The following is a 15,675-nucleotide window of genomic DNA, read 5'->3' as shown; positions in this document are numbered from 1 at the left end:
CAGTATATTGTGTAATATTCGAACAAATGAGTTTCTACCAACGATAATCTCTGCCGGTAAAATTGCCAAATTTTCAGTATGAAGTACAGAGAGAGTTGTGCCTTTTTAAACCCCGTAACAAAAAACTCAGTTACTTTATTCATATTTCACGTTTCCCTCTGACCAAGAAAAGAAGCTGTATTTAAAATTGGTAACGAATCCAGCCTGACTAAAACCAAGCACAACTCAACAGAAGTCAAAGGCAATGATTTTCTCAATGCAAGTATGGTAATGACAAGGTAGACCTAACTCAGCATTTCCTTCAGATTTTATGACTACATCAATATTGGGCAGAGGGGAAGGAAATCTTTTTAAACACTTAGATATTTCTAGCCTATATATTGGTGAAAAAGAAACATATTTCTCCTTAGAAAAAAAATTATTCATGATAATAATCACAACTGAAACTCAAATCTGTGCTTGGTTTGCACCATTAAATTAAAAACAAACAAACAAAAAACAGGCTGTTCAAGTGAAAGCTACAGTGTGTTGCCACATACTTAAAATTAGGCAGTTACCTCACAAGCAAGCTCCAATTAAACTTCCTGAGCAGCTGAATCTTGATTTTGAAAAGCACAGCAATCAGAAACAGCACATAAACAACAGAGAATCATATTTTAAAAGGACTTCTTAAGAGCAGAACAGAGATTAGTGGACAAGGAATCATGAGACATGCAAATACCAGATCAGTGACAAGAACGGTAGATTACTGCTTGATTTGGAGCAGAAATGATGTCATTGAAGACAGGCAGAGGAACAGCAATATCACAAGAGCTTACAAAGGCTTGCATCTCCCTGTGCCCACTGATAGGACCCATTGTGAGACTTGTATCTGAAAGCCATGTTCTGGGTGACTGGGCGTTGTCTCCTATGTGGCAGAGGTCTCCTTGCCACCAATGCATAGATGGGCTATGCAGCCCATATGCAGGCACAGGTGGAGCTGGGATCTTTGCTTTCAAGACTTTGTACAATGAGAGTATTTCCATGAGATGGCTGTCTTTGTGTCTTCATGCCTGCCCTCACGAAGACCCACCTGGAGTACCGTGTTTAGGCCTGGGGCCCCCAGCACAAGAAAGATGTGGAGCTGTTGGAAGAGTCTAGAGGAGAATCATAAAGATGATCAGAGTGCTGTAGCACCTCTCCTACAAAGAGGCTGGGGGAGCTGGGGTTGCACAGTGTGGAGACGGGAAGGCTCCAAGGAGACCTCATTGCAGCCTTCCAGTACTTGAAGGGAGCTTATAAATAGGAGGGGTACTGATGCTTTACACAGTTTGATAGTAAAATGTAATGAATAGAGGGAATGGCTTTAGACTAAAAGAAAGGAAATTTAGGTTAGAATTTAGTGGTGAAGCACTGGCACAGGCTGTCCAGAGAAGCTGTGGGTGCCCCACGCCTGGAGGTGTTCAACGCCAGATTGGAGGGAGCCCTGGGCAGCCTGAGCTGGTGAGGGGAAATCCTGCCCATGGAAGGGGAATTGGAACTAGATGACCTTTAAGGTCCCTTCCAACCTAAGCCATTCTATGATTCTGTGACCTTACAGGTCTTCTAGATATGCCAGAAATGAGTATTAATTACCTCCCATGTTGGAGAAGTGCATAACAACACGTCCTTTTGGTTTTGCTAGTTTTTTTTTCAGTTTTTTTAATGCTCAGAAAAAATTCTGAAATGCTAATACTCAGGACCCCTCATTAACCTATCTATCTCCATTAATATCCCAAATTGAAATAATCCTTTTCAAAGGAGATGCAATCATTCCAGGGGTGGATTCATTTTCTCATCTCCATATATGGCTCGTGCAGTGATCTTAATTCTATGCAGAAACACGGTGACTCCATTAGAAGGGAATTTTGTTAATAAAAAGGTAATGTATAACATTATTATTTAATTTCTTTTTAGCTTTCATGTTACATTGCCACGGGTGGAATTTCATATCTTCCGCTGATTCAATGAATAAAACAAACTTCTACGTCAAGGACTCATGTCCAAGTTATTTTAAGTGACTTACCCCCAGGAATGAATCCACTATAAACACTGCCAACGGGTCCAGCACTGTCCAGAGTCCCAGAGCTATGATAAACTTTGACAAGAAGGAAGGGAATGAGTCAAATCTCTGCTGACAGACCCATCTGATGAGGACCATAAGCAGCAACCCAGCATTCAATGTTAGGGGTCCCACCACGACCATGACCAACTCTTCACTGGTCTGCAGCAAGGAGTTCTGGTAGCACAGTTCAACAGTGTGAGGGAAAAACTTGAATCTGTAAATAAGTACAAGGAGCAAGTTTGTTTGTGCTCCTGGACAGACCATTAAAAAGTAGAATAATGCATACAGCACATTGCATTGTGAAGTTGTGTCCTTATCTTGGCCATAAAACATCAACCAAAAGAGTATGATGCTACACAAAACCTCCTCCTGTCTCCTCATCCTTCTGTCCCCTCTGACTCTCATTTCAGCAGATGCACAACCAGGCCCATGGGACAGGCCAGGCTGTGTTACAGGAGGATGCTAGCTCCCACCAACAGCAACATGAGCACAGGCCCTAAGAGCTGACCCCCCTCTGCATACCACAGCATGTTTGGGCACTGCACAAAGTGGAAAATGTGTCACTGAAGACACAGCATGTAGCATCCTTCAAGTGACTGAAACATCCCTGTTGCCACCACGGAAGAGGGATTTAAAAAGCTTGTCTAACAAGTAAACATGCTGGTGCTCTAGGAGGCAGGAAGTGCATCTGATATTATGAGCTACAGATACTGAAATTTAAGATTGAACTGGCTTAGACTTCATTCCTTGCTACAGGTAAACTGGTTTGATTTGCACTTTGGTTCTGATATGAGTGCTACCACCATATTATGTGGGACTGGAAGGTGTCCAACTCCATCACTTGTTCTGAGGGTATGTAGCTCCAGATTTGGATGCTGATCCAGGGCATCTTGACTTGAGGGCTTATTAATGTAGCTGACTGCCTGGGACAGCTGTGATTAGTGGCTTTGAACATGACCATCTCTCTGTCATACCTTGCTTTCTTCTGTTCCATTTCCTTTGCTTTCACAGATTTGATGCTTGGCCTCCCAGAAGTTTTAATGCCAGATGGCCGAGCCTGCCTGGTCTCTGCAAGGCCAGAAGTGAGACATGGCTGGCCTTGCATCAAGATCTAGCAGGCAGCCCTAACTATATCCAGCACAGACCAGATTCTGCTCAGACTCCCTGTTCAGATTGTAACTGATAATCCCAATATCACCCAGTTTAGCACAAAGCAGAGACAGGGCATAGAGCTGCAAGTTACTGGCTTCTACCAAAAGATTTTAAAAAAAAAACTATAAATGATTTTATTTTTTTTTAATACTTTATAGTCAAAACAATATGTATCTGCTTGCCTTGGAAAAATCTTTCCTACTCTAACTACAGCAGTTCTTTTTTATTTTATATGCCTATTCTCTTCCCACAGCAACATATGGGGAACTAGGTATCCATCACCTTGTGGAGTTATTCTTCATCTTTTATTTTTCATGTCAAGTAATGACATGTAATGGTTTTCCTGAAGCTCTCTAGAGAGCTCTCATTCCCGATCCAAAGTTAATGTATCATATAGTTAAAATATGCCAACCCATTGTAGTCCTCACAGGAAAACTGATATATCAAACCTAAATTCTTCTGAAGTATTTTACTCATAGATCATGTTGGTAACATCAAAAATGATTTAAATGGTTCTTCAGTTTTGTGCACTTCTTAGGCATTTTGAAATACTTCATCCAAAATGATAAACGATTCTTGTGGAAGAAGATACATCATCTGCTGGATTTATCAGAGGAGTAAGAGGTAAAGATGGCACAAGATGCATAAATGGATACATCCTGTTCTGAATTTAAAATATACACTACTAAGACATTCACCTTTCAGTTACAGTCACATGTACATATCTGGAACCTGGATGTGGTCCTTACTCTCCTAATCTTTGCAAAGGCTCCCATGTGGGCTCGCATGAAAGGCCCTTAGCAAAGGTCTCAGTCACCAATTCTCTTCATAACATTCTTTGAATTAGACAATTAGTAGAAATATTCCAAGAGAGAAAGAAGACAGCAGAACTTACTTTGTAACAGGAACTGAGATGCTCTGAAGGAAGAGCCACTGGCTACAGTAATGCAGGTAGAGTCTCAGGAACCAAAGCAACAAGACCAGCAGTACAAGCAGCCAGAAGTCCCAGGAACGCCAGTGTGCTGCTCCCAGTTCTGAAAAGGTTGCATATACCCCAAAATGGAAATGCTCAGCAACCCTTCTGAATAGCTTCACCTTGACAGCAGAGCAGCGGCTGCAAATATATGCAAATAAAATGATGATGAGTCCTTTGGAAAACACATACAAGGAATAGCAGTCCCTGAAAGACAGTAAAGCACTGTTATATAGACAAATGTGTTCTGATCATAACATTTGATTGACCAACACATCTGACACACACACACACACACACACACACAAAATTTGAGTCCACTGCAGTCTAGATGATAGGTGGCTTTCTCCCAGGAACCACCACTTTGATAAAAAACACAACAAATCAAAAGTTTTTAAATGTCTTTTGCTTTCATTTTGATTTTAATTTTCATGCAAGTGGCTCTGCAAGGAACACTTTTTCACTTATTTTCTTTCTGAGAAAAGGGTGAAAGAATTGCCATATTTGTACTGACAACGTATTCATTTTATTTAAAAAATGTGAACAGCTTTCTGGCATTCACCTAAGAGAACATCAAATAGTTCAGTATACAAGGTAGACTAAAACTCCCCTTTAAACTAGTTTCAAGTGGAAGAGGAAATGGAAAGGAACTTGCACAGTACAGTATCCTACTGACTGTGGTATCTGCCCTTTCAGATCACTACAATACTGCTTCCAAGGTGGGTGGGAATTTAAAAAAAAAGGAAAAAGAAATGAGATGCACAGACACAGTCTTGGCATTATATTTCCAAGAAACTCGAGTCCCTCAGCTGATTCAAAGCTGAAAAGACAGTAGCTTCTCTGACCTTTTGAAACTAACTGCTATGTTTATTTCCACTGATTTAAATGACTAAGCAGCTGAGATGCACAACTCTAGGAATAAATATGACGTCATTGTATTCAAGTCATTACTTATATTGATTAAGTTTTCCTAAAGTTCATAAATATAAAGATCTTTTTGTAGATGGAAACATACTGGCTTTTTTAATTGTAGCATATGACTGAAGAAGTGACAGCAATATTTGCACTGTACTTTATACTCTTTAAGTATTTTCCTGTCTACATCTGCATGTTCCTTAGATAACTCTGTATGTTTCTTTCTCCAGCAGTCAGAAATCCCACATCTCTCAGAACTCTCATTGCTATTACAAATAGCCATGGAGAAATTCATAAATATTCTACACTTAGTCTAGGTTTGAACGAGCAAGACAAATTCAATAATAATAATAATAATATTAATAAAAGAAAACAAAACAAATAAAATCTTCTCAGTTATAGTCCTGGATTTTGGACTGGCCTTGGCATTACATTACTGCTGACACTTAGTGTTGAACAGAATGCCTACAGAGGAGGAGGAGGCATGGCTTCAGCTCAACACCTCATGAGAAAGCTCAAGATTTAGTTACCTATCTGTTCAAAGAATAGAAGGAACAGTTAGGAGGGACACATCACAAAAATTAGTATATCTGTCTTTAAGAATGCCTCAAGTACAAATCACTAAAATTTCCCACAGAATCATCTGTAGGGCTGAAATTGGTGATGCTTTCAGTGGCTAAAAACTGATCTGTCAGAAGTTTTGAAGAACTTTTTGAGACACTGAAGTCCACTTTACTTACATCCTAATTAGTCACAAAGCACTACCGCACGGGCTTAGAGCCACATTATGAATCACTTTCCTCACACTGTAATTATTTACCCACAGTTGCCTGCAGAAGCATCACAACACAATTTTCATTAACGCGAAATCATAGTCTAGGTTTTTGTGACAAAAAAAAAGTAAACTAAGAATCATAATTAAAATGGTCATGGTATTCTGGATCTTCTGAACTCTGACGATAACGTTTTACTGCATTTATTTTAATATAAGAAACATATATTGCCCTTTCTAATAATTTCCATCTGAATCTCCAAATCTACATATAAGGTATTCACCACTTTAGGAGAGTTAATAGGGTAGGATTAGCCACACCATTTTGTAGTTAAACTCCACTGTTTTCGCAAAAAACAAATAAATAAATACATTTTAAAAAGAACAGAATAGTACTGCCTGCATTCACAATACCCTTCTTATCCCTAATCAAACAAGAAGAATCACACAGGCGTCCCACCTGTCCTCATCCATACAAGAAATCCACATCCTATAGGGATCACTGCCAATCATCATCTCAGTGCTGAGAGTAATCACGTATTTTCCACAAATTTGCGGATTGGAACCATCGTTTCAGGGAGAAGTCATTTGCTACCAGATTATTTGGGTTCACTTTACTAAATTAAGCTACTTTTAACAAACAACACTAGAGTGAAAGAATCAATATACCATTTGTAAAATTTTTCAAGACATAAATCACTCCTCCTACCTAACAGAGGAGGACATTCAGCTCAAAGAAGAGTGCTGAAAATAAAGTTCTCTTCCAATTATAGTGTTCCTGAAGACCCAGAAAGACATATTAGTGATCAGAATGCCAGGTTGGGAAGGTGAGGGAGCTTCTTCCTCATGGAGACAGGACTTCTCAATGCAATCAGCGCTTTCACAGAAGTTTCACAGAAGAAAAACATACTCACTATGTCAAGTGAAAGAACTTTGTTTTGATTTTTGAAACAGCATTTTTTTTCTCTGAAAGACTTCATGATTTTCACCACACACCTTGACCCCAGTTTCTAGATTCTAGCCTGGAAACTGAAGTCCTCCTTATTGTTTTACTTGTCAGACACTCCATACTCCATGAGTGCCATTTATTGTACTTCCCTAGGACTGTATAACACCTTAACACAAACATCAGGAGCAGCGGTAGAAATTCCTGGAAAATACAGCATATTCAGTGACTCAGTGAAGGCCCCAACCCATAACTTGAATCTCTCCATTTACTTCAAAACAAATTCAGTGAGCCCCAACGTACACGTAAGTTATGGCAAAGTATTCCTGAGAGCTCATTAATCATGATACAAGGCGGTTTACTGGTTGTCACTTCAAAACAGTGGGTTTAAATTATACCTTTTATTGACTTTTTAGAGGGATGATTAAAGGAGGAGGCAGAAGCATGAAATGAAATGCACCAAACAAGTGGAAACAACCCCTTTAAATATTTTTAGCTGGTGCTGCTATAGTGAATGCTCGTGGGTGGAGTGGCAGCACTGGCAGATACACTCTTCAGAAAAGATTTATATAAAGTTGCTCTAGGGCAGAGAGCTTGAGTATTACCTTTCAAAAAGAAAACAACTCCCCCACCCCCAAAAACAAACAAACAAACAAACAACCTCAACCCTTGGGTGAAAATGATATAAAGCTCTGAATGAGAAGCCACTTGAGGAATGGATTTATCCATGATTCCTTGGATTACTGGTAAGTAATTTGGCTGAGTGTTTCTGTTCTAGGGCATTAGTTTTGCATTTTTCTTTGCAAAACGCTGGAGTAACAAATCGCAGAGACTAAATTACCATAAAAGCAGGTCAATTATTTTGATGGAAATTGTTCAGAAGGAAAGAAACGATGCATAGATTCTCTTAAGCTACACTTGATGATGATAACAGAAAAGTAATGGCTGATAGAAGGCAGTGTGTACTCTTGGGTGACAGCTTTGCTGCTGACAAACTACAGTGAACATTTCTATAAAGCACTGAGAGAGTGGCACTTACTGATGTTAGGGGTGGATTCTCAGCTGATGTAACCCTGCTTGTTCCAGAACTACACCAGTGTATAACAGCTAAGGTATTCAGGATCCAGTCCCGAAAGTATCTATTACTTACTTTCCATAAAATAAAGCAAAGTAAACATTATGTGTTACCCATACACCCAAAGATGATATTTAAAGAGCAAACGCAAACGGAAAAGAATTCGCACAAATTACTTCTAGGAAATCCCAGTCCTCAAACTCCAATACTCCGTGTGACACATTTACCTGGTTTACAAATAAAAAGACTACTCTTTATCATCACCATAAGTGGTAGGCCTTTAAATTTAGTGTGCTATCCATAAATGAGTCCAGGTCCTTTAGTTTTTGTCAGCAATAATGAATATGTAATAAATGATACCCACAGTTACTATCACTTCCAATGAAAAAACACGCTGAATATGAATATACATCTAAAGATAACACACTAATACATGCAGCCCTTGAAATGGAAAACAGTTAACAGTACTTTCTATGAAGCATGAGACAGAACAGCATCTAGTTAATTCAACTATGCGCAACATAAACATATATATATTATATATACATACATGCATATATATAAAATACCATTAGAAGGAGTGTATTATTAAAAGAGTGTATTAGAAAGAGTGTATCCCCCTGCATAATATTTCTCCTTTATAAAGTTCACGTTGCATTACAACAAATCTTTGTTTATTCCAGGCTATTCCATGACACTACAATGACTTAGCCCAATAAGCCAGTAGCAGAGTTCTGAATTAAACTCTGATGAGTTACAGTTCATTATTCTATCTATTGGACTCCCAATAAAATATTTTTTTTATTTGTATGCACTGCTTTCCAGAATACACTTACAGTTTCAATGTGTAAGCTTACAAGCACCAAGGAAGTGAGAACCACCAGCAATTATGGGGATTATCTGCAGGCTATCTGCTATGAGAGAGGTGGAAAGAAATGTGAAGGAATATTAGGTTATTCCTAATATTAGGTTATTCCAAATGCCAATAGAAGCATTTGTTCTACAGCTTGCTGAAAAATCCAAAATTGTGGTATAGAAGAAATGTTGGAAATCATAATAGGATTATATTTCAGGTGCACAAGTGGTGAGAAAAAAAGCTGTCAGAAGACAGCTTCCAACATCCAAAAACATTGAAGGAAGGCTTTAGGAATTAAATGTCCTTGCAAAGCAGGAAAAAATAGCCAGCTATTAATTACTTTAGTTGGCTGCAAAATGTGTGATGCAGGCACATGGGTGCTCTGGAGAGCACCTACCATGCCCCACCAGGCTGGGCAGGAGGGTGAGAGCAACCAGGTCCTTTATAGGGTCCAGGCTGTGCCAGCCCATGAAGCAGGCAGCAAGCTCTGCACCAGCAACAGCCCAGGTGTGTTTGCATAACATACGTAGGCAGGATCTAGAACAAGCATACCAGCTGAGTGTTTTGTGTAACACACGCATGCCAAGAATCTCAGAGGGATGTATTCTGGCACAGTGGCTGCCTCAGATGGAGACAACTACACAATTCTGTACTGAGGGATGGACAACGTGTCACTGGGACAAGATGTGCACATTAAAGAGGAAGGGAAAGAAGTGCTGAGAGCTTCAAATTCATCTCCATACATCCATGTTAGCCACAACATATTCAACACTCTCTCTATAAAAGAGTTTATGATGACAGAAGATTAACAAATACCAGCAGATTCTTGTCCTCAGCAGCCTCTCCTCAGGGGAGGTTCAGGTTGGACATTAGGAAAAAATTATTCTCTGAAAGAGTGGTGAGGCACTGGCATAGGCTGCCCAGGGAGGTGGTGGAGTCATCATTCTAGGAAGAGTCCAACAAACATGTAGATGTGGCACTGAGGCACATGGTTAGTAGGCATGATGATGGCTTGGCGGTTGTACTAGATGTCTTAGTGGTCTTTTCCAACCTTAATGATTCTATGATGTCCATCTTCTGCCTCTGAACAGCTAAGAATTTCCTGATGGAGTAACTGAGAAGTTTTTAAGAAGAGATTTCCTAATAAACTGGAGAAAGAATCATAGGAGGAAGGAAGGATCACAAGTTCAAGCAGAATAGCAATGGTGCTGGAGGACAACATGGTTCCTTGTAGCTGGCAATGCTTTGCACATTTCAGCTTTGAGCTGCATCTGACAATGGCAAAGCAAAAGCGCCAACAACAAATTATTATTATCATGGCTGCAGCTTAGGTAAGCAATGAAAACTCTGTCTAGTTCATGTTCAGTTGCATTTTCATGTTGGCTTGGCAAAACGGTCTGGAAACCTTACAAGTTAAAACATTCCAGCCTGTCTGGTCCCAGCTCTAGATGGAAATGAACATGAAACAAGAAAATTTCTACAGCTTGCAGAACTTTTAAGAAGCTCTGTTTTATATTTCATTCTAGAAAGAAACAAAAGGCAGCTGACAGTCTCTGCTATTCATCCTCATGACATGACAAGGCCAGTCAAGAAGTAAAAGCATGTAATTCCTCCACTCCTTCTTGCCCTCTGACTGTTCTAAGTAAATAAGAAAACAGTGAATGAATGAGAAAAAGACACGACCCAGTTATGAGGAGATGAGGGAGGTCAGTGGAGGTGTAGATGTCACAAACACAGTACTATTCACAAAACTGTCTAACAGCAAGTAGTGTGAATGCTCAACCTTGTGCATGAGGTTGCAATCAAAGAGTTTAGGCCATTGAGAAGAACCGTACATGGTAACAGGAGAAAAAAAATACACCTTCAAGCTCATCACAGTTGAAAAGAGAAAAGAAAAAAAACACAGATGATAGGTATCTATAGAACTTAGGGAGAATAGAGACAAAACTTTTGATTCACATTAACAGCTGCAGTGTACCCTAACCAGAAGGAAAAGAAATATGCATACATGTATATAATACTCTTGGTTAAGGTAAGAGAGTACTCCATACCTGATGTGTGGAACTGTTTCCACCTTGACACAGAAAACATCCCCAAGGACATTTGCTCTATCTGGAGGAAAAATGTAATCTTCCTCCTGACCAAATATGTATCTACTTGTGAGAGCCACTAAACACTCAAGCACCATCTGTGAGTTGTGCATTCATCTGTAACACACCAATTTAGCTGGCAGGCCATTGGGAAACAAGGCTCTGAGTTTGCCAAGTTATAATGGCAATCCAGTACTGGTTGAAACTCCACTGAGCAAACAGGTGAAGGTTTATGGTGAAAACTGTAGCAGAGCGTGATGAAGCTTCAAAAGAAGCGACAGCCCTGGGGTATTAGGAAAAAAAAGAAAAAGAAAAGAAAAAAAAGAAAAAACACAAGAGAGAAAGAAAGAAACAAAAGGCACAGTTCGATCTTTTCCATCCTGGAGTTAATTAGCAGCAGCATCATACTAGGAGCATTGGTCTCCACAGCTGGAGTCAAATGGTCATGTTCCTTCAGTGTGCACTGAAAGACTTGAGTCCTGCTGTGGACAGAGTAGGGCAAGAGATGCATTGCACATGGTACTCTTGCACTTCAGAAAGACCTTTAGCTTGATGGCTGCACAGCAATGAAGCTACTTCATGTGAACACAGACAAACCATGAGTCAAAGAACCTTTACTTCTTCAGTTGTATCTATTTTTTACTGCAACAGGCTGAAACAGACGTTGAATTCATGCATGCTCTCATTGTCTCTCTTGCAATGGGTAAAACTATACATATGTGAAGATGCTAAAAAGTTAGAATGCCAATTGTTAAACTTAATACACAGTTCACTTCATGTGCAGATTTATATTGTGCACAATAGGTGAGCTCAAAGATGAGAGAAAATGGTCAATCTAAGGCTGTAGCTTGTGTATAAATGCTTCTAAAAGACTACTGGTGTCCTAAAAGTCTGTTAGTGACTATTTTCAGTCAGACCTCTATCAGCTTCCATACCAACCTGACAAAAACAACATTTCCTTCCTGTAGCAAATTTTCTAAGGCAGAACTAAGTAGGCAAAACAGATGGAGGGTGGGGGAAGGATGGGATGCATCTTTAGAGCAGTTTTAACATTAGGAATTAATTTGTTTCTTAATATCAATTGTCTCTTCTTAGTTAATATTACTTTGTCAATACATCCACACAGAGAAGAGTTTGATACAGAAATACCAACCCATGAAGAAAGTCAAGTACAATGTGAGTCAGGTAAAGTCAGTCAGAAAGCAGTTAAAAATAAATCTTTCCAGGTTTAAATGTGACCACATAAGGCAGTTCATGAAAAGACAGTGAAAATGCAATACAGTGAAAAATAAATCTCACCAACAGAAAACTGTCTGAAATACTTTGTCCGAACTCTTCCTTGAGGTTTTGATAAACAAGAGCAATCTGAGGTTTGAGCAGATGACTGATGTTATAACATTTCATTTTAAAAAATGTTTGCTCTAATACAAACAGTTCTGACAGAAAAAAATCTATTTTAGGACAGCTTACTTAAGTCTTTAAAAGCCCAAGCAAAAAAAGAAAAAAAAAGTAGGGAAGTCAGAGAAAGAAAGAAAAATGAACGAATAGAAGAAAAAGGAAAAGGTTATGTGCATCTGCAGAATACTCTGAGATACTATTTTAAACATCATTAAGCAGTTATCAAGATGAGAAAAATAGATACTGTAAAGACATCTTAAATTCAATTACATTTTGAAAAAGCACAGCTATAGGAAATGTTAAACTGAAATCTTTTTAAAAGACCTTTATAAACACCACTGAAATTATGGTGGAAAATATCTATGCAATTTAGTCAAACAAAATGCACCACGTAATAACAGTATTAACTTTTTATTTTCAATTTAATGCCGCATTATTATATTTAGTTGCCTAGTTTAGAATGTAATTTGTGTTGATAGCTCTGGAGAAAGAAAACAGGCATTAAAGAACTAATTTAATTCCTTCTGAGCTATGTTCAATTCAAAAATATTTCTTTCTGAATGCCCCAGTGCTGCAGAATCTGACTAGAAATCCACCTTGAACTATGTGCACTTTGACTAACTCTCTCCCCAAGGCAAAACGATCCTGCATTCAGTAGGGTTTTATCCCAGTCTTCTAAAGGACTTAACACAGAACGTACCTGATATAACTGGACCAGAATGTCAACCGTGATCGAAATTATGATCAAGACATGGGGGATACATAATGAGAACCTCATCTATTCCACAGTGGGCTGCTATTGGTAGGGGAGTACCTCTAGGGGGTTGTTTATAGAAATCAGGTCTCCCGCCTTAAAAAAAAAAAATAGAGAAAGAAAACTGTGTAATTTCTTGTGCAGTGCTCTCTTCCTGCTTGTTATCCCAGATGACATAATGGATACTAGCTGTGTTCAAGGTGTTCAAGTAGTGCTATAGCAGGCTGCCTTCGGAGAGAAATTTCACAAGTTTTCCTTCAATGTGAAGACATTTAGTCCCCTGCTTCCAGAGTATAAAACAGAAATTTAAAAATTGCCACAGCTTGTTTTTCTAAAAATCAATGTGTGATTGCTAGCTGCACGGGGAGTTTGAGGGATATTCCCTTATCAGAAACAATCTCTAGATAACATACTTTCCTATATTGCCTATAGCTGCATGTAAGACACAGCAAGACAAATGCAAGCTTCCTTTCCTGTTGGTGTCATCTATTGATCCAGTGCAATGCTCTTCATCTGAAATTCCCTTCCCAAAGGGGACATTTGCTATGAGAAGCAAACCTTCCTGTCTGGTGCTGAGAAATCTTGAAACTTACTGCTAATTACTGCACAGCACCATTGTAATACATAGCTCTACGTAAACATACATGCTCAAATGATACAAGGGACATAATTTTCTTGGTAGAAATGTTGTTTTGCAATTTTGAAAGTGTAATATAATGAATACACTATGTATTTTTGAGTACTCTGTATAAAACTGTGCTCTGCATCTGTGCTTTTTGGGGAGGGCCTTTCTTCTCATACACATCCCAAACTGCTTTACCAGGTATGACTAACTGACCTCCAATACAAGCCAAAACACAAACTAGCATAATTGAAAGAAACACATACGTATGGCAATAATGAAAAACAGAAGGGAAGGTAGACAATGTTGGGGTAACAAAAAGATGACTGCCTACAATTAAGACTCTGCAAAAAGCATTTGTTTGTGCATCTACGTAGGTCACTCTGAAAATGATGCCTCCTATTTATTTTCATGGAAACTACAACAGACACAAAAGCACAATAACACTATTTTATAGAGCAAATTCTTAGCTACGGAACACTATTTTTTCAACATAGTCATCACCATGAGCTATGCATTACCACCAGTGAACAAGACCCTGCATGCCATGTTTGTAAAAATCTACATGGCCATCCAGAACGTGGTGCGTCTTTCACATTGCTGTCTCTACTGCTGAAAAGCAACACCCTCTGCCTCACTGTGCTCACATCCACTGTGTGGTCTGCTGAAACACCCAGCAAGCATCAAGCAATGTCTGTGGATGCCATTTTCTTCCATGCAGAGGGATCCAACTACACACCTTTGTTTCCTATGCATTCTCAAGTCAGATGCCATTCTGTCAGACCGTCCCTCTGCTGCTATCTCTCACACAGCAACAAAATGTAAGGGAATATTGATAGGAAGATTAAACCTCTACTGCCATCCCACCAACATCTGCTTCTGATGTCATGGGCCAACATAATAAAACAGGAGGCATTAATTTCAGAGCAGCCTTAAATACGTTTCCTGTGCCATCTCTCCCATCTCAGTAGTATGCTAGTCTAAGACATCAGCATCCTCACAGAAAGCTTTATCTTTATATTTAGAGAGTGGAAAGTGAGGATTTAGAAAAGGCAAAGTCCTTCAAAATGAAAACTGACTTGCTAAATTCATAGCTAATCAACATCCATACAAGTTTTTTGCAGTTTCAAAGAGCTTTTGTTATTTCTTCTTTGTACTTGAAATTTAACCAGAATGATGGGAGTAGAATATTTTGGAGTTAGCACCTCTAACCCAAAGGAAGTCTCACTCAAGAATAAAGAAGGGGTACATAACTTTCAAAAATGTCAATAAACTTGCTCCTTCTACTCAGATATAGTGAAGTGACTGCTCAAAAGAGACTGGGCTGTGAGATTTCACCCATATAATGAGGATTCTCAGAAGTGGAATTGATTTTGTGTTAGGCCACACCTCAGTGTTTCTCTCAGCTGGGGCAAGAACTGTGGTATTTCCCCTCTCCCCTGCCCTCTCATCTCATGAAGTCTGTAGGAACTAAATCTCAGGCTGCTCCTCTTGATCAAGTTTGACTAAAAATGGCCAGAAATTCAGAAGTTATTAGAGGGAGTGATAGTTTGACTCAATATACTTCGCCTTCCTAGGAAACCTGGCTAAGAAATAAACCCCAAAGTTCAGAAACTTTTGTCTAATGAATCCTAAGATAGAAAAACAATGCATCTGAGCAGAGCAAAAACCTTGATTCTTTTTTTTTTTCTTTTTGCTCTCTCTAATAAATAATATCTACCAAGTATTGAATTTATCACAGAAATAAATTTTCTGCTTTTTTTTTCCCCTGTGTATATTTGTTTTGAATTGTATTGGTAATAATATAGGGTGGGGTTTCTTATTGTTTTTTGGGTTGTTTTTTTTTTTGCAAAAGCTCACAAAATACATTTTTCACTGTCTCTTATGTTCAGCTTTTTCTTAGAAGCTTTAGATTTTCATCAAAGAACTCCAAATACCTGAAAAACACAATTGCAACTTTTCAAAGAGCCTGGTTCACCTATAAAGGTAAGAAACAAATACTAAAATTCAAAAGGCACCACAGATGTGATTCTGAATTT

At 38.8% G+C, this 15,675-nt stretch overlaps 1 protein-coding gene across 1 annotated transcript in view; it reads right to left on the bottom strand.

Annotated features, from left to right (window-relative positions):
• OFCC1 (orofacial cleft 1 candidate 1) overlaps positions 1-15,675 on the bottom strand; it is a 178,537-nt gene that overhangs the window by 52,118 nt on the left and 110,744 nt on the right. The window contains exons 17-18 of the mRNA XM_015275986.4: positions 4,131-4,349; positions 2,045-2,297 (exon numbers count right to left, since the gene is read on the bottom strand). Coding sequence (XP_015131472.3) covers positions 2,045-2,297; positions 4,131-4,349 — 472 coding nt within the window. The remainder of the gene's footprint in view (positions 1-2,044; positions 2,298-4,130; positions 4,350-15,675) is intronic.

The sequence above is a fragment of the Gallus gallus genome, chromosome 2, assembly GCF_016699485.2.
Source record: "Gallus gallus isolate bGalGal1 chromosome 2, bGalGal1.mat.broiler.GRCg7b, whole genome shotgun sequence".
In the NCBI taxonomy this organism is placed as follows: Eukaryota; Metazoa; Chordata; class Aves; order Galliformes; family Phasianidae; genus Gallus; species Gallus gallus.
The sequence above is the reverse complement of the archived record's forward strand: the minus strand, read 5'-3'. Positions and strand labels throughout refer to the sequence as shown.